This window comes from Miniopterus schreibersii (assembly GCF_964146895.1).
Source record: "Miniopterus schreibersii genome assembly, chromosome: 1".
Lineage (NCBI taxonomy): Eukaryota > Metazoa > Chordata > Mammalia > Chiroptera > Miniopteridae > Miniopterus > Miniopterus schreibersii.
Window position 1 is genome coordinate 184,414,424 of NC_138101.1, and position 17,602 is coordinate 184,432,025.

The 17,602-nt window shown below is 49.7% G+C and overlaps 1 protein-coding gene across 5 annotated transcripts in view; it reads left to right on the forward strand.

Moving 5' to 3' along the window:
- Positions 1–16,154, forward strand: part of ADCK1 (aarF domain containing kinase 1) — a 98,423-nt gene extending 82,269 nt beyond the window's left edge. For all 5 annotated transcript variants that reach the window (XM_081145135.1, XM_081145137.1, XM_081145138.1 and 2 more), the window contains 4 exons: positions 6,153–6,302; positions 7,411–7,608; positions 12,864–13,057; positions 14,343–16,154. In XM_081145135.1, the coding sequence (XP_081001261.1) occupies positions 6,153–6,302; positions 7,411–7,608; positions 12,864–13,057; positions 14,343–14,514 (714 nt within the window). In that variant the 3' untranslated portion in view covers positions 14,515–16,154. The remainder of the gene's footprint in view (positions 1–6,152; positions 6,303–7,410; positions 7,609–12,863; positions 13,058–14,342) is intronic.
- Positions 16,155–17,602: the final 1,448 nt, after the last annotated feature.

Here is a 17,602-nt window from a genome sequence, read left to right on the forward strand (position 1 = left end):
TGGGAATGTCACATGTGAACAGCTGTTGGTCTCTTCCAATAGTCATGGCCCTTTGGACCTGTTCCCAGTCCCTCCGGTAGCCATAGCGCTTTGAGTCTCTCAGGTGACATCCCTGTTCAAGGCTAATCTAGAGGGACTTTCACTAAGTACCCAGAAGCTCCAAGATTAGAGTAATCCTCCGTTTCCTGTAGTTAACCCGGCACCTCTCCTTCCTTCCAACACTGCGTGAGGTTGAAGAGGTTCCCAGTGCCTCCGCATTCAGGATGTCCCAGATCGACCACTCCATGAATAGATGTGGCCTTGTGCTGGGCGGCAGCAAGTAAGTGGAGGCTTATATGTCCCAGGGGTGGTTCCCGGGGGAAACGTGGGGGTGGAGAGAGGAAAATACTTTAGGCCATGGTCTCTCCTTTCATGTTGTTCTGCCGGAAGAAGCCTGGGAAGAAACCGGGCGGATAGGCGGAGAGTTTGAATTATTAACTTCCTTATACTTAATACCAGGCTACTTGTGTGATTATTAATATCCTGCAACACCACCCTCTTGTTTCTTTCAGAGATGTTGGCCTTGCTTCCATGACACTCCCCGAGAACATAAGTAGACTTACCCTTGGGGGTGGGAATAAATTAATCCATGCAATTATAGAATAATTGAAGTACTTTCAGCCAATTCAAGTTTTAAGAAAAATCTAAAAATAACTCCTTGATTTACATATTATTTACTAAATTAATTCTTTACTCACACTTCTTATAGATTCCTGGCTCCCCCCCCCCCCCCCCCACACTTACTGTTAGAGAATAAAGGCCTTGTGTAATTACTGAAATCACTTAACATGAGTGGCACATCCTTTTCACGTGGAACAATTAAAAGACTTGTTGCTAACTTTTTCTCTAAAAATTGCTGTACTATGGCTTTAATTAGCAGTGTGTTTTTGGTAAGACAAACAGCCCTGGATTTCTCTGAGACTCTTCTCCAAATGGAATGACTTCTTGGATGCTGTGGGGACCTTCGGAGGTTTTTGGTGCTGCCCCGGCCTCCAGGCAGGAGCTTCCCTGTGAGTGGAAGGCAGGATGGCCTGGTGATTGAGAGCTTGTTTTCTGGAGTCAGGCCACCTGGGTTTGAATCCTGGTTTTACTAACTGCTGGCCAGGGGACCAAGCTTTTCCCCCTTTGGAATTTTGCTTCTGTTACCTGTCTACTGCAGAAGGTGGCTGGGAGTCCATGTCAAGTGCCTGGCACAGAATGTTAGTGTTACTACCCTAGAGAGGTGTCACGTCCTGTCTTTATGCAGATACCGTCATTAACAGGGCAAGGGGAAGCCTTAGAGGAATAGAGTAGACATTTTCTCAAAGAAGGCATACTCATGGCCAACAGGTACATGAAAAGGTACTCAACATCACTAATCAAGGAAATGAAAATCAAAACCACAATGCAAGATCACCACATACCTGTTAGAGTGGCTGTTATAAAAAAGACAGGAGATAACAAGTGTTGGTGAGGATCTGGAGAAAAGGGAACCCTTGTACACTGTTCGGTGGGAATGTCAATTGGTATAGCCACTATGGAAAACAGTATGGAGGTTCCTCAAAAAACTAAAACTAGAACTACCATGTGATCCTGTGATTCTACTGTATATGTATGTAAAGGAAATGAAATCAATATCTTGAAGAGACATCTGGACCCTTAGGTGCATTACAGCATTATTTTCAATGGTTCTTAATCACGAGACATAGCTAAAGTATTATGGAAGGGGCAGGAGAGAGGGCTGTGTGCCCAGTGATGGCCTTAGTTGTCTCCTGGGACCCTTGATGTCTTTGTGAGTTGGAGGGGGCTGGCTGCCCTTTTCTGGGCAAATTTGTTCCCAGAGGCTGTTTAGTACAACTGTGACAGATGTAAAGAAAAATTACCCACAATTTAGAAATAAGGTCAAGAATGTCCGTGTGTTTTTAAAAGTAATTTTGAGTGTCGTGGTCCACTGAAGGATTCTTTAATATTTAGGGGAATGTACTTTTGTTAGACTTTGCCATTGAAGAATTAATTACTGGCTCAGGCTGAAGTTATATGTCAACTGGTAGATCTTATCCTGTAGAGATGCAAATAATTTCTGCCCAGTAGAAAAGATAACCCCAGCGGTTCTGATTGCCCTGTAGGACAGTAACCAGTTTTGTATCTAACTCACGAGGCTCAGGCTCTTATTCCTTTTTAAATACCCGTGAACACCTGGTCCCTCAAAATTCTCTTTGAACCACTCTGCCTTCATATTTGGTTCTTTGTTGACGAGTTAAATAATCTTCAACATGGGTTCATTCTATAGTTGTACGAGGGTCATGTTTTTAATGTTCTGAAAATTCACTTTGATGGTGATAATGGGTATATCTTTTTCCAAGTTTAAAATAATAAGTTACCCCATTACAAACTAACATGTTGGTGTGTCTTACAGTGTAGTGCAGTGATTTTCAGCTGCTGAGCCACAATAATTTTTAAAATGTGCAATACCTGACTACTTAGTTAGGGACACTGACCTCTTTTCCCTGAGATTGTCAAAAAAATGACAACAGCCAACACAACAATAGCAGTTCTGTGTGAATGCCCTGACTTGAGCCATAAATATATAGATCATATAATAGAGTTGTATCTTATTGGTCCTGTCACATAATAAGGTTGCATCTGATTGGTAAGTTTCTGGTACCAGAAATCCTTATATGCAAGTATAGGCACCTCAATTTTTGAAAAAGTAACTTTGGAGCAAAAAAGGTAGGTAATTACTAAAATTAGTTTTTTTGTAAATCAACCAAACTTATACCTAATTTTTTGTCAGATCAACCACAGAATTTTAGTATTTAGTTCATGAGTGCCATGAGATGAAAAAAGTTGAAAATCGCTGGTGTATAAAATGCTTTCCCACACACGATCACATTTTGACCTCGACTCTTGTGGTTTCCCTGTGAGGAAGAGGAACAGATAGGGTTAGTCCCACTTGACAGCTTACTTAGACCCAGATTGAGGAGGGAGGCGACTTGTCCCCCTGGTCACCCTCACCCTAAGTGGCAATACCAGGATGGCTCCAGAGTGAAGCTGGGTGCACAGTCTGGTTCTCCCTCCTGTCTCTGCCAAGCATGCCTGCCTATCTTGGTGAAATCTGGTTAAATGAACATCAAGAGCAGCCCCTAAATGGAGGCACCCAGGTAGGGGTAGACAGATGGGGTGTTGGAATGGGGAGGGCCGCTCCAGGGCTTTGCTTGTGTGTGTATGAGCTACAATGGGCAGCACCCTTGCTTCCTCTGGCAGCAGCAGCTCACTCTCATGGGCAAGGACTCCCCCATCTTGAGCCCCCAGACCCTCGGGGGCTGTCTTTCAGTGTAGTAATAGGGGGCTCAGAGCGATTAGCAATATTTCAGAAAGCTTAAGGGAGATCGTACATCTCCCCATGACAGGCCTGCCCAGACTAAATGAAATGTCATTTTTCTGCTTTTGGCTGGAATTCCGTCAGCTCAGTCTGGCTACACTGCTTATCTTGGGCTGATCAAGATCCCTGATTGGACCTTATATACGTCCTTGGCAAATAAAAATGAATTATTACTTAATAAATGCAATTGGTTTGGCAAATGCAGCCTTTCAGAGATGGCTCCATGGAGTTCCAAAGCACCTAATGAAAGGGGTCCTCAGGGGCACAGAGGTGGGAACTTGCTGGCTCTCCCAGGACCAGCTCTGGCTGGGGCCCCTTTTCCCAGGTAACCGAAAGTGGTATATCAGCCTGAGCCTGAGAACTTGACACGGGGCCAAGTCCTGATCCAGATGCCAACAGATACTGAGTACTAGGCACTCATTTCACCCAAGGAAAACGTCAGGAGCTGGAGAGCTGGCGTGGTGGCAGGACACAGTGTGACACAGGATAAGTGTCAGGACTTTAGACAACCTCTTTAATTCTGGTTTCTTCATTTCTTAAAAAGATGCAATGGCACCTAGTCTGCCGCCCTCCCAGAAGTGTTACGAGGAATCAGTAACAACAGGGGCACCAGTGGGAGGTCCCTAGGTTCCAAGCACTGTAATATTCTTGTTTACCCCTACGGTAGCCCCTTACAGTGGCACTGCTTTTATTTCCATTTTACTGAAGCTGAGAGTATAAGCAGCTTGTTTAAAGTCAGAGTCCAGTTGAGGAGTGCAGAGGTTAGTGGGAGTCAGTATAGAGTAATGGTTAGAGAAGGCCGTGGGGTCGCACCTGGTTTCAATCCCAGCTCTACCCCTTTCTAGCCAAGTAGCTCTGGGGAAGTTAAACCTCCATGCTTCTCAGTTCTTGATCTGTAAAATGGAGATCACAGTTGTACCTACTTTTAGGGTGTTTAATAAGGATAACAGCTATTGTTACTAAAGTAGGGTTATTCTTGATTTATTTTGGGCCCAATTACAATTGATTCAGAGGAGATCAGTGAGGTTAGGATGAGCATTAGAGGCAGGAAACACGGCATCTCAAAAAAACAACAGAGACAAAGGTCTCATTTATGTTGAAGGTAGAGTCCTACATTTACGTTTGGCCTGTTACAGGCAAGTGGGTACATAATAGAGCCAGTCTTTGTATGTAAATCACACCTCAATAAAGCTCGTGCCATGAAAGTAAAGTACAACATTCTATGAGTGTTTAGCAGGAGGACCTCATCTAGTCTGGGAGGTCAGGGAAGGTTTCCTTAGGGAGGTGATACTGAGCTGGGATAGGAAGAAAGAGAGGAGTGAGCCAGGTGAAGGGGAGATGGAAGGATGTTCCTGGTAGAGGGGAATATCATGTGCAAAGGCCCTGAGGTAGGAAGGCACTGGGATCATTGGAGAAGAGAAAGAAAGCAAATATGGTTAGAGTGTCAGTGTGCAGGATGAGACCAGGGAGGTAGTCTGGACTTGTTCATGCAAGACTTTGCAGGCCAAGGAAAGCAGTTGAGTACTTTTTTTTTTTTTAAAGAATACTTTATTGATTTTTTAGAGAGAAAATGAAACATCAATGTGAGAGCAGAACATTGATTGGCTGCTTTCTGCACACCCCCTACCAGGGATTAAGCCCACAACCTGGGCATATGCCCTGACCAGGAATTGAACCAGCAACCTTTTGGTGCATGAGACGATGCCCAACCGAGCCACACTGGCCAGGGCAAAGCAGTTGAGTTTTTTATCTTAAGATCCTGATTCTATGTTCCCCACCTGATGAGCCCAGCTCCTCTCCTCTGGCTGGGATATGTTTGTTAGTGACCATGAGGTCCAGCTGAGACTGAGAGGAATGCCAAGAGCAGAGTGTCCTGGGGTGTCAGCTTTCTGGGTTGAGCATCTCTTTGTCCATGGAAATCCTTAGGCAGACCATCTGTGGGCCCAGGTCTGGCTCTATTCAGCAGCTGTTTCCTAGCTGGGAAGAGGCTTTTAGCTTTAATAAAAAGGGAGTAGAGATAAGAAGACCGCCTCGGCAGAGAAAGCAGCAGTGACAGGATGATTTAAACGGCCTCTCCAGTGTCATTTCTTCTGTGCAGACATCATAAATCAGATTAGCACTGGGCTCTGACGGGGAGGGGTGTAGGGAAAGGGGCCTGCAGGGAGAGGGGAGAAGCGCTCGTGACTCTGGATCCTCTTGGGACTGGCCTGGAGCTGGTGGTGTCCCCTATTCCTGGTCCTCAGTCCCGTAGCCTTACTCTTTGCAGGAGGGGCAGGTGGACTGACTCCTTCAACCCAGCCTTCCAGTCCATATTCAACTTTGGGGAAAAATGAAGAGGGACTGATAAGAGAAATAGGGAAGAGGAAAATCGGGAGGAGTGAGGGGCGGTGTGGGAGGTGGGTGTTACAGCCATCAGAAAAACTAGGAGCAGTGGTTCTACTCTGCTATGTATTAAAATCACCATGGGAACGTAAAATAAAATACTGATGTCTGGGTACCACCCCCAGCATTTCTGGGTTCCAGGTGATTCGGATGTGCGGCTAAAGTCAGAAAGAACTGGATGAGGACCCAGCTTCTAGCGTAAACTCAAGAGCTTTGCAACGTCAAGCCATCACTTTTACCAGGACCGCTCAGACCCACTTCGTCCCTCTGGCCTTCCTCTTGAAAGTGACCAGACTGAGGGACTAGAGTAGACACCTCTGAGACAGGTGTTAATGTGGATCAACTCCCACCCGATGCCCTTCTCTTCCAGATCTCGCGCCACCTGGGCAAGATGTACAGTGAGATGATCTTTGTCAATGGCTTCGTGCACTGCGACCCCCACCCAGGCAATGTGCTGGTGCGGAAGAGCCCGGACACAGGAAGGGTAGAGATTGTCCTGTTGGACCACGGGCTCTACCAGGTAGGAGAGGCCTCTCCCACCTGACCAGCCCCCAGGTCTAGTCCCGCCTGGGCTTAGAGCCCACTGAACTCCCCGATGGGCCACAGATGCAAATCAGTCATACACTCTCCGAGCCTTAGCTTCCTCCTCGGTGAGGGGAAGTTGGGAAGCCTCCTTTATGGGCTGCTGTAAGGAGTACATGGGAATGTGTCCCCATATGTGAAAGTGCTTTGTCAGCTATAAAACAGCCTGGCTTCCCAGGGAAGTCCAGGCCAGCCCAGACCAGACCCTGGGTTGTGAGCTGGTACTTGACAGGGAGGGGTAATTCAGCCCCAGCAACAAGGTGTTGTATAGTAGGAAGGGGGGCTGGGAACTGATGGGGGCTCTGTCCTCTAGACTTGGGATGCAGAGCTGGTTCAGATGAGCCACAAGTTCCACCTAGAAATTGGGAAGTTCACTGCCCATTCTGGGATCCAGGGCCTGGTTTGATTCTAGGAGATAGACAGATCGCCCTTGGGGAGGTTTTTCCCTATGGTCTCCTATTCCTTCCCTCAGGGTCCTAATTCCACATCCCAAAACTTTGGCCCCCTTTGAAAGGCACAGTGATGCTGGGTATGTTAGTAAGGTAGGTCAGCTGCTGTCACATGTAACCCCTGAACGAATTATGCCCAGGCACAGCAGAGGTCTAATGCTCACTCGTGTGCCAGTCCTGGATGGGTGATAGAGGCCAAAGGCAGGGCTGACTGAGGCTCTGCCTCCCAGGCCTCCCTCGGGGTGGTCTCGCCATCTGCAGCCAGAGGCGTAAGGGCTCAGAGGAGCATGCATGGGCCAAGCCTGGGAGTGGAGCTCCTGCCACATTCTGTTGGTCCGAGCTCAGGCAGAGGGCCACAGCTAACGAGGAGGGGGCGGGGAATATGATTTTGGTGGGCACTTGGTAATTTCTGCCACTTGTGACTGAGGCTGGCCAATTAGTAGCTTTGAACTTGGACTGAACTTCAAGGGGGAAGCAGACGTTGTGCAGGAGCCACGGTCTTCATCCATCCCCCTTCACAGTGGTCACTCAGCCAGGGACTAGGTCTGTGATAGGGAGAGGAGGCTCAGGTCCGGCCGTGGTCGCCCCCTGCTGCAGGTACTCACGGAGGAGTTCCGCCTGGATTACTGCCACCTCTGGCAGTCGCTGATCTGGACTGATATGAAGAGGGTGAAGAAGTATTGCCAGCGCCTGGGAGCTGGCGATTTCTACCCCCTGCTTGCCTGCATGCTGACGGCCCGCTCGTGGAACTCAGTCAACAGGGGCATCAGCCAAGCTCCAGTCACTGCCACTGAGGTAGGTGCCCCGTCCTGGCTCTGCTCTCTCCTGAATTCAAGGGGCAGGACCAGGGATGGCCTTTGGTCCCCTTCCTATCCAGGGTCTGAGGCTCTGTCTGGTGGGCTGTGGGAGTGGGCGTGGGCGATGGGCAGAATTGGATATACACTGGATGAGAAGGAGGGAGGGAGGGGAAGCAGGGTCCCTGGATGGGAGAAGGGAAAGGGAGCGATATCCCGCTCCTGGCCTTATCCACCTGCAGCACAAACAGGTCGCGTTAACCATGTGATCAGACTTCTGTGGCTTTCACTCCAACCTGCTCGCACAAGATTTCAGGATTCCATAAAGTTCTCCCCCATGACTCTGGGAATCCCCAGGGACTGTCTCATAAATAAATAAGTCCGCCGTCTCTTCATCGGTGCCGTCTCCCATTGTGTAGTTCCTCTGGGGCACCCTACAGGGGAGAGTGCTTCAGTTCTCATGCGGTGTTGCTTGTCCCATTGCCTTATGGAGTTTTTAGTGAAGCAGCTTTTTGGTCTTTCTTTGTAGTTCATTTCTTCATCGGATCTAGACAACAGTCCCATGGTGTCTGGGCTGAGACCAGTCCTAGTAGCATCTCCTCCCGGTACTCATTCCCACCTCTGCCCCACCACAGGGACTTACGCGGCGGCTCGTACTTCCTCGCTCAGAGCTCCCTCCCTCCCTGGCTTCTCGATCCATCCGGTAGTGGACTTCTGTCTTCCCAGTCTGTCACGTTGCCAGACTCATGCAGGCTTGCCTGTATCTATGTGGGGATAGGTTTGGGCTCACCACAAGGGACAGGGTCCTGCTTGTGCAGTTAGAAAGACCTGGGTTCTAGTTCCAGCATCTGCTCTTCCTGGTGGCATGACCTTGGATGGTTCTTGTCACTTCTTTGAGCCTCAGTGGGAGGGAGGGTCCCCTGTAAGAATGGCTGGATCCAGAGCATCAGACGATGTCACCAAAGAGGCCACCTATTGCTGTCTCTTGGTTCTGCTTTCCTTCAAGTTGACATCATCCCCTAGCATGCTTGGTGGCAAAGATGGCCACCAGCTGCCCCAGGCCTACACAGCTTTAAGCTTGTCACCTCAGAGGAAGAGAGACAGTCTCCCTCCTTGGTTGACTAGGGATGGTAATTTCTGCTTTACTAATAATGCAGGGAAAGTGCCTCTCTGTAGCTCCTGAAGTTCATTCATTGAACAAACATTTGTTTTTGAGGGACCCTGGACTAGGTGCTGAGCATCCAGTGATGAGCAAACAGTCCTTCTTTGTAATTTGCACTGTGGTTGAGGGAGACAAACAGCCAACAAGTGAACAAACAGGTAAATGGGATAATTGCAGATTGGAGGTATCAGGGAGGAAACAAGCTTGTGATGGAGGTGCTGTAAATTGGGTGCTCAGAGAAGAGATCTCTGCGGAGATGACATTTAAGCTGAGGCCTGAAGGACAAGAGAGGAACCAGCCACAGGAAGAGCTTGGAGAAGGAATTCCCGGCAGAGGGCACACACTGTGCTTGGGCTGGGGAAGGGAGAGTTTGGTGTGGTCTGGGGTATGGTGAGTGGATGGTGGAATGAGAAGAATTTGGAGCACCGGGCAGAGAGAGCATCACTCAGGGCCCATGAGCCACGGGAAAAAAGTTCGGATTAATTCTCAGGGCAAAGCAAAGTCTTTGGCAGGTTTTAAGCAGAAGGACATGCTCAGACTTGCTATTTTAAGTATCTCTGTGGAGTGGGGCAAGATGAGCAGTGGGCTGATTAGTTAGGAGGCTGGGGCAGAACACCACTTGGAGAGGTGCCACGGGCTCAGACTAGACTAATGGCAGTGGAGGTGGAGAGAAGCAGATGGAGCCAAGATGCATTTTGGACTAAGACTGAGAGGCGTTTCTGTCAGCTTGGATGGAAAAAGGATGAAAAGTGGCTTCACAGCTCTTTGGGGTGAATTATAGGGTGGGGAGGGTGGTGCTACCTCCTGACACAGGGAAGATTTTGGGAAGGATGTATTTGGGGTGGGGGTGTTAATTCTCTTGAGCTTTCAGATAGAGGTATTATGGGCAGTTAAGAAGAGGCCCAAGCTCGAGATGCAAATTTAGGTGGGAATCCTCTGCCTATAGATGGTATTTAAAGCCACAGGAATGGACAAGATTACATGGCACAAGTAGGTATTCAATAAACGATATATTTTTATTGACTAAGTTTGAATTTTATTTTTGCATTTTCATTCATAAGGACCCAGCATAAATGGTACAGTAATGGTCTGCTTGGGTTGCCATGATAGAATACCGCCAACTGGCTGTCTTAACAACAGAAATTTATTTTGTCACAGTTCTGGAGCTCAAAGTCCAATATCAGGGTATCATCAGGGTTGATTTCTGGTGAGGGATCTCTTCCTGCTTGTAGATGGCTGCCTTCTCACTGTGTCCCCACATGGCCTTTCTGTTGTGTGTACACACTCCTGGTATCTCTTCCTCTTCTTGAAAGGACATCAGACCTATCGAATTAGGGCCCCTCTTATGCATTCACTTAACTTGAATTACCTCCTTAAAGGCCCTGTCTCTAAGCAGTCACATTGGAGTTAGAGCTTCAGCTTAGGGATTTGGTGGTGGTGGTGGTGGGGGGGGCATAATTCAGTCCATAGCACCGGCCTAGGAAGCTCTCCTCACACCTTTGCCAAAAGTGATCCCTTAATACTTGGGTCACTCATGTGAACTCTTTGAGTAGATGGCGAGTACCTGGAGGGCAGGCATCCTGTCTGGTACGTCTTTTTATAAGGTCTCTGCAGTTCTGGGACCAGGTCTAGTAGAGAGGCGTTTGTGTAGGTTCTGGAGACGTGTCTCCATTTGCTCACTTTGGACAAAAACCCAGGTGGGGAATAAACGTAGCCACTCCAGGCCAGCCCAGTCTCTGAGGTGTAGGGACTCAGTTTTCTGAGTCCTAGTCTTACTTAGAATTAGGGGAACCTCCAACATTGTATCAAGGAGGATGTTTTCCCAACTATAAGTGGCTTAAACAAATAGGAATTTGCTCTCTCTGTGACAAGCAGCCTGGAGGCAGGTGGGTCCAGGTTGGTTGATTGAGCAGGTCAACAATCTCAGGGCTCTGGGCGGACTCCTCTGCGATTCTCTTGGTTTCCTCTCATGATTCCAGGATGACTGCAGCAGGTCCAAGCTTTACGTCTTTATCCCAAGGTGTTCAGAGGTGGGAATGAGGGCTATTCTGACATACTGCTTCTTATGAGAAGGAAAACTTTCCCAGAAGTCCCCCCAAAGACTGCTCCTCCTGTCTCATTAGCCAGAATCATGTCATATGTCCATGCCTAAACCAGTCACTTGGCAGGGGCATTGAGCTCAAGGCCAATATTGGCTGAGATCAGTCAATGATCTGGGGCTAGGGAGGGGCTCTGTCTCCCTGAAGAGCAGGGCCCCAAGGGGTGAAATGAACAAAAATGGGGTTCTTTTCACAACGGAGAATTGGGAGATGGCTGTGGGACAGGCACCCAGTGGGGCCCACTGCAGACACTCACCATCAGGGTGTGTCCAAACTTGAAGGCCATGATGCCCCCTGCAAGGTAGTCTGGGTGGGCCAGGTGCTGTTCCTTTGGCCTGAGAAGGGCTGTCATCTGGCCAGTCCCTGCCTTGCTGAGAGGAGGGAGATCCCTCTGGTGAGTGGGGCTTTGATGAGGCCTTAGCCCTCAAGGGGTGCCCTGCAGCTGTGGTGGGAGGCGGCAGGCAGGCAGACAGACAGCCTCTTGGTGTCTGGCTTCCCGTTGCGATGTTCCAGTCTGATAGCTCCTGCCTGAGGGACATTGCGAGTTTCACAGCTACTCGGTTATCAGCAGTGCACACGTGTTCCTGAAAGGGCAGTGAGTTCTGCTTCTGCTGCAGAAAGCAGCCAGGCGGTGAGGCTTTTGGCAGCACTGCTGGGCCCTTGTGACTTTGGTTGGCACAGAGCCCCTCCCCGTGCCTTATCTCTGATGGCCCTCTTGGTACTTCTGGGATGTGGGCACATAGTATATTAGCAGTTCCAACTTTTAGGTGAGGGCACTGGCTTGGAAAAGATGAAAGGACTTGCCCAGGCTCAAACAGTCCGCTGTGAGGGGAGAGGCAGTATAGCCTGGTGGTGAGGGCGTGGGCTCGCGAGCTGGACTGCCCGAGTTTGAATCCACACTCACTACTTACTTGCTGTGGACCTTGGGCCAGTTACTTCATTTCTCAGTGTCTCAGTTTCCCCCTCTCAAAGGGGGTAGTGGACTCGCCTGATCAGGTTGTTGTGAGGATTGAGGGAGTTAATACATTCGAACATTTTCAAAGTGCCCAGCTTACTTGGTGAATGCACAGTACGTGTTGGCTGTTGTTGGCTATTGTCATTGTCATCATTATTGTTTCTCTGGAGGTCAAGGAGAGATCAGCACCTCACTATCATACTCAGGACTTTGGTAGGGGGCACTTATCTGCCCAGGGCCATGCAGAGCTCAGGGAGGGGGAAGAGAACAGGGAAGGGTGGGAAGCCAGACTCCACTCTTACTCACCAGAATGGGGCAAGGGCTTGGGAGCCCGGCATCAGGACCTTGGGCCCTGGAAGAGCTGAGACTGGCTCCAGAGTGGAGGACAGTGATCGGCATGGCTGTGTGGGTGGCAGGGGCTCTGGCTGGGGTGCAGAGTCAGGCAAGGCATGGGCACGACGTTGGAGCTGGATTGGAGTCAGGAACTCAGACCTGTGAACTGCACCAGCCTGAGCTTGGCTGAGGGATGGGGGACATGACTAAGTGGGTACAAGCTTCCAGGGCTGCTTCTGGGCCTGGCCTGAAGTTGGTGGCCAGTGAAGAAGCGTTGTAGAGTCACTCACGGGTGGAACCCTGGGCTCCGAGGCTGGTGAACTCCATTCTCATCAAGTCGTTGGTGAGGAGGTAGATTTCCTGCCCCAGTCGGTACTGGTTTGGAGGCTTGGGGAATGGGTATTGGTGACCTTGGCTGTGGGGAGTTGGGACAGCAAGGCAGCAGAAATGCATCTGGCCCCTTTGATGTGCTCCTGCACTGGGTCCAGTGCTTGGCCAAAATTGGGGTGAGAAGTCCAATCCAGGTTTGTCAAGGCTCCTGTGCTAAGCTTCCCTTTGTGGAGGGTTTCTAGTGGTACCAAGGCAGCTGTGCTCGAAGCTTCCTCTTGGAGCTTCCTTGCAGCCCCTCAGGTCACAGGCTTGGATACCCACCATTTTGGGCTCCACTTCCCACACCAACCATTGCTGTGTCTCTGTTGCTGCTTTAGGACTCAGAGATCCGCAACAATGCAGCCACCTACCTCCCCCAGATCAGCCAGCTCCTCAACCAAGTCCCACGCCAGATGTTGCTCATCTTCAAGACCAACGACCTGCTGCGAGGCATTGAGGCTACCCTGGGCACCCGTGCCAGCGCCAGCTCCTTCCTCAACATGTCGCGTTGCTGCATCAGGGCGCTGGCTGCGTGAGTGTGGGCTCTACTCCCCTCCAGCTCCTTCGCCTGCCCCAGCGTCCCAATCTCCAGATCTTCCTGCAGGAAGTTAGGGGCTGGGAACAATTCCAGCTACCTGGCTGATGCCTCGGGAGTGTTTTGGGCGGTCTTTCCAGAGAGCCACCTGCACTTGGTAAATGGTGGATTCTGGGACCTCACCCTCTTGGTCAAGCTTTTCACATGATTCTTACCCTTGGTAAAATTTGAAATGTCTTCTGAAAGTCTCAGTCCCACCCAGGTGTCCCCTGGGCTTGGGATCAGGATGTCCTGATGCACATCCCATCTTGGTCTGGTTCTGGGATCTGTCTCCCGGGATTGGCCAGGCAGCAAGGCCAGTGTTTTTCCCCCTACAGGTGTGGCTTTGACTCAGGAAAGTGTCACCAGCAGGCTCTAGGTCCTCTCCAGGATCTCATATCTTTTTAGGTGCCTCATCACCCTTGTGGTATTGATGAGGAAGGGAAAGATACTTCCTCGTGGAGGTAGCGGCAGGGGAGCTAGAGTTCTAGGCCCTTCTACCTGAGGGTGGAAGTATGTGGGAAGGCCTGTGCTATGGCTGAGTGTTCTCACCTGAGATAGGAAGCCTAAACTGTGGTCAGCTCCCAGCCCATCCATCCTAGGCAGGGAATGGGTCACTTTAGCCAACTCTTTGGTGAAGGGAGAGTTGACCACATATATCATATACCTACTATCGAATATCAAATTAGATTATAGCAAAATAGACTGATACAGAAAGGGCTGAACATGGTTCATTTTTCCTTCAAGGGTTCAGGAAACAAAGTTGTGCATGGTCATCATCAGAAATACCAAGTTTCATCATGTCCTTCTGTTGGTGCAGAGGGATTGAGCTGGGCTGCATCCATAATGGCCTCAGCCTCCTGGGACCACCCAACCAGGTTTCCAAGTGACTCTTACCTTCAGAAAGTTTGGGAAAGCTTCTGTATTTGAGTTTGGGGGATTCTGGTTTGATAAATATTAACTATACTTTTGGAAAAATGGAAGCAGTGAAACATTGTACCCAGTGGGTCCACTAGGCCTTTGGTGTCCTTGCTTACCCCACTTACCTGGAAAACTCCTTGGAATAGTTGAGCTCCTCTGGTCCCTGATTGGGCCATGGTGTGAGCACACACCCAGGCTTTGTCGACGGGGGCAGGGAGCTGGGGAGTGGGCAGTGCCACTGTGTCCCGTTTTTCTAAGTGATCCTGCATGTTTCTTGCTTCTTTATCTCTTGTTTCCTCCTCTCTTCTTGCCCCTCCTGCAGGCACAAGAAGAAGAACACCCGCTCATTCTTCCGGAGGACCCAGATCTCCTTCAGCGAGGCCTTCAGCTTGGGGCAGATCAGCCTTCACGCACTCATTCTGCGTGTGAAGTCGCTGCGGCTGGCTGGCTGGGTCCTGGCCCTGCTTTGCTGGCTGTCGCCTGCCCCACACTGAGTGGGCTTTGTATCCCCTTCCCTCTTTTGGTGCGACTCTGTGGTGGACAAGGGGTCTTTTCACTCATGCTTTAGTCATGTCTCCACCAGTTGCCCTATTTCTGCCACATGCTGGCCTGGAGACCCATGGTCACTGTCCGTGGCACCATTGGACCCAGCCTCTGGAATTCCTGCCTCACACTGTAGCCCCTGTCTCTGGGCCACAAGCTGACCCATGCAGTAGGTTTCTCTCCTTATCCAGGGAGATGGCATACAGTCTGCCCTCCGACTTCTGGCATGTGCCATCGGGTTGGATGTCCCTCCACTTCCGCTAGCCCTCCCTTTGTCAGCATGGACCATGGATTCCACTGAGGGCACATTTAACTTGTAGGAAGTTTGATTTTGTTGGCGGGGAGCATGGCCTCTGAGCTTGCTGGAGACAAGTTCCCTGTCCTTGCCCTGTCACTCCTCACAGGGGAGTGGCTTGGCCTCCGAGGCAGGCTGTGCAGCAGCCATGGGTTCAGGTGTCGTGGGGACCCCTGTGGTATTTTACGTACTGTGTTTCAATAAAACCCCTCAGAATTGCAGGGCAGGTCTTGCTCGGTGGGAATTTTATTCTAGGTTGGGAGTGAGTCAGGAGGCAGGAGCGGACCTGGACACCGCACGCTGCTGTGTTCTGCTTGGCTTCTTGCCTCTGCATTCCTCCAGCCTGCCCCTGTGGGGCCACTTCCTGCTTCTTGTAGGTTTCTCTCATCTTCTAAGACTTAGACCTTGGTTGCAGTTGCCCAAAGACCAAGGCCAGGAACTCAGAGGCTCAGCTGGAACCTCAGACTTTGGTTCCCCTAGGTTCTCACTTTCTTCCCTGTGACCTGGCACCTGCCTTGTTCTACTAACTGCTTCCTGACCTAGCCCTTTGGTTCATCATTCCATGCCCTCTGTCCTGGAGACTGTAGTCTGAACCTCACTTACCATGGGTAGAGTTCCACTCTGAAACTCCTTGTCACCTGTCTAGACACTCTGCTTCACCTATTGCCTGCAGCCAGCTGCCCCTCTCCCAGCATGACCATCTGCTCCTGTTTCTGGGACATCCCAGACTCCTGCTTTGATGGCTGTGCCTGTGTGGTCTCCAGGTGCTATTGGGTTGGATGTCCTCCTACTTCCGTTATAATTCTTCCTGTGTCAGGATGGACCATGAACCCCAGAGAGGGCACATTCAACTTGTAGGAAGTTTGATTTTGTTGGAGGGGAGCATGCTGGAGCTTGCTGGAGACAGGTTCCCTCTCCTTGCCCTGTCACTCCCGAGGTGTCACACCCAGATTTGGTAGCTCCTAGCTCTCACTGAGCACCCTTGCTCACAGTCAATAGTTGTATGAGTCTCTCTGATCTTACTTCACCCCATTCATGGGGCAGAAAACCCCCAGATTTGAGACTTATTTTCTGTTCTCATGATTCATAATACAAGCAGATTTTCCACTGACCAGAGATGATTCACAATCCCTTTCTTTCCTGAAAGAATTAATTGTTCTTAGTGACCAGTTGGATGTACTTAGGGGCCTGAGAGAATAATTTGTAAGATCTGTTACTAATCACGAGGATGCTTACTGGATATTATATTTTATGGTGTCTTTTATAGCCACTGAAGTAAATATAAATGTCCTTTTGGTTCAAGGTAATGGTTATTTGCTTTTCATTTTTGGTTTAATGTTGGTTTCCTGCTGGCCTGGGATGTAAAACATCAGCATGTTGCCAGTGGGCCCAGCACCCAGAACAGATATCCAGGGAGAGTAGAGAGGCTGGCAGAGTTTGGGGTACAGGGCAGTTGAAAATAGAGAGGAGTAGGCTGATGATTGTTGAGTACTTTCCACGTATGAGAGAACACGCTAGGCTCTTTGTAAATAAGTTCTATCATTGAATTGTCCCATCAGCTCTTTAAGGAAGAGGGATCATTAGCCTCATCCCCAGAGATGGGAACTGAGGCTCAGAGAGGTTCAATTTGCCTGAAGTCACACAGCTGCTAAGTGGTGGTTCATGCTTTGTTTTGAATATGTTTTTATTGATTTCAGAGAGAGGAAGGGAGAAGGAGAGATAGAAACATCAATGATGAAAGTCATTGATCAGCTGCCTCCTGCACGCCCACTACTGGGGATCAAGCCTGCATCCCAGGCGTGTACCCTGACTGGGAATCGAACCCTGATCTTCTGGTTCATGGGTTGATGCTCAACCACTGAGCCATGCTGACCAGGCTATGCTTTGTTTTTTATCCCACAGTGCTGTAGATGTAGATTGCACTTGCTTCTTGGGCTGTCACATGTGCCTGTATTGGGTCTCAAACACCCTGATTTTGGAGGAAATTGGATTTTCAGTGGAGGTGGGGGAGTGGATGGGTAAGCGAGGCATAAAGTCCTGGAAAATGAGGACTGAGACCAGCATGTTCCCCAGAGCCTAAGACAGGATGGATCTGGGCTACTGCCCTCCATAATGCAAATCTGACACTGACCCTCAGAGTTAGTGCAGACCTCATAGCTTAAGGACATGGTTCCTCATGAGACTCAAGCTGCAGGTTTGGGGGTCCCCAGGCCACCTGCAGTTCTGACCAACTGACTACAAATTTGGAGGCTCCCCAACCCCTTCAGATTTAATAATTTGTTAAAATGACTCACAGAACTCACGAAGTCACTATATATGTGATAACAGTTTTATTATAAAGCATACACATCAGCATCAGCCAAATGAAAAGACACATAGCTGGGGTCTGGGAGGGTCCTGAGTGCAGAGCTTCCCTGCCCTCTCCTGTGGACTCAGGACACAGCACCCTTTCAGCACAGCAGCATGTGCACTGAGCCTCAGTGTTTAGGGTTTTTGTCAGGGGTTCATTACACAGGCAGGGTTGATTGAATCATTGACCACATGGCTGAACTCAACCTCCAGCCCCCTTCTCTCCCCAGACAGATGGGGCTGATATCAGCCAGTTCTGAGTCATCTAGTACAAACTCCGGGGTGATCGAAGGGGCATAGCGTGAATATCAAAGATACTCCCATTGCTGGGAAATTCCAAGGAGTGAGAGGTTCTCTCCCAGCCACCAGGGACAAAGACCAGATTCTTTATTAGA